Source organism: Geospiza fortis, unplaced genomic scaffold (genome assembly GCF_000277835.1).
Source record: "Geospiza fortis unplaced genomic scaffold, GeoFor_1.0 scaffold135, whole genome shotgun sequence".
Classification (NCBI taxonomy): Eukaryota; Metazoa; Chordata; class Aves; order Passeriformes; family Thraupidae; genus Geospiza; species Geospiza fortis.
In genome coordinates, this window is record NW_005054646.1 from 273,494 (window position 1) to 274,771 (window position 1,278).

Consider the following 1,278-nt stretch of genomic DNA (forward strand, 5'->3'; position numbering starts at 1 on the left):
AGCTGCAGTTGAAGTACCTGTGGGGTGGACATGGAGATTGGGGTCACACACGGTCAGGGTGGGGATGGGGTGTCCCACAGCCCCCCAGCCACAGAACTGGACACCAAGTGTGGGTTCCAGCTCTGCCCTCTCTTCTCTGGGCAGTTCTGGGGATCCCACCACGCCAAACATGAGTCCTCAGCACAGACCCCACAAGGAACAGGGGGGTTTTCAGCCCCGGGGTGGGGATGGGGTCCCACAAAGGAGGTTTTCAGCCCCATGGGGGGCACGGGGTCCCACACCAAACAGGGTTTTCAGCGTCGTGGGGAGCAGGCTCCCCTCTCTCCCCCCCAGCCCCGACTCACAGGTTGCTCTCCCAGTCGCGGTAGGACTCGAGGCCGCAGCACTGCAGGCTCCGCTGCACCTCATCCACCAGGAACTGCAGGTCGGGATCCTCCTGGTAGCGCAGGAGGCAGAGCAGCAGCAGGTCCTGCAGCGCGTCCCGCAGCCACCGCCGCAGCAGCAGCAGCAGGAGCCCCCCCAGCAGCTCCAGCCCCCCAAAAACCAGCAGGGCGCCCAGGAAGAAGCGCAGCAGGCAGGGGCTGGCTCGCAGGGCGCCCAGGCAGCCGGCCAGGGACACGGCGCTGGCCACCAGCCCCACCAGCACGAACAGCAGCATGGGGTCCGAGCCCAGGGGCGCCCCACGATCCCCCCCGGGCAGGGAGCTCTTGGTCAGCAGCCCCCAGACCCCCACAGCAAGGGTCAGCAGCCCCAGCAGGAGGAAGAGGAGGTTCCAGAGGAAGGCCAGGTAGCGCACACAGCGGCTGAAGGGGCTGGGTTTGGGGGGATCGGGGTACCACACCCCGGGGTCCTGCTCAGCCATGTCATCATCATCATCATCAAAGGAGGAATAGGGCAGCTCCACCAGCCTGGATGCCTGCACAGACAGAGAAGCCACTCACAGTCCCCCAGAAATGTGAGCACGTCCCACAGCTGGACACTGTCATGGGCTCCTGGAGCCACCCCACACCGCCCTGCTTAGCCCCAAACCCACCCCTGCTCATCATGAGGGGCTGCAGGGGAGCACCCCAAAACACTCTGACCTAGGGGACCCCCAGATTCACCGCTATGGAGTCCGCCAGGGATGCAGCACCCTGCTACCCAGGGCTGGGGGGACGTGGGGTGCTCGGGCAAGGGGTGACGGGGTTACCTGGGGCAGCAGCCGGGTGCCCTCCCCGTGGGGCTGGAACAGACGGACTCTGCTCAGCGCCATCGCCGCTCCCTCGTGCCCGGACCCGT

General features: G+C 66.5%; 1 protein-coding gene across 1 annotated transcript; it reads right to left on the reverse strand.

The window, feature by feature from the left end:
- Positions 1 to 340: 340 nt before the first annotated feature.
- On the reverse strand, positions 341 to 1,272 carry TSPAN10 (tetraspanin 10). Its single transcript, XM_005430533.2, has 2 exons — positions 1,190 to 1,272; positions 341 to 916 (listed from the first exon to the last, which is right to left on the reverse strand). Exons 1-2 carry the CDS (start codon positions 1,250 to 1,252, stop codon positions 341 to 343), a joined length of 639 nt encoding a protein of 212 aa, XP_005430590.1. The 5' UTR covers positions 1,253 to 1,272.
- Between the last annotated feature and the right edge of the window lie 6 nt (positions 1,273 to 1,278).

What these genes read in the sequence shown, in the direction of transcription:
- TSPAN10 (XM_005430533.2), bottom strand. Translation starts at nt 1,252, where the DNA reads ATGGCGCTGAGCAGAGTCCGTCTGTTCCAGCCCCACGGGGAGGGCACC. An exon ending in GCACCCGGCTGCTGCCCCAG is followed by an intron (nt 917 to 1,189) that starts GTAACCCCGTCA and finishes CTGTCTGTGCAG; the next exon opens with GCATCCAGGCTGGTGGAGCT.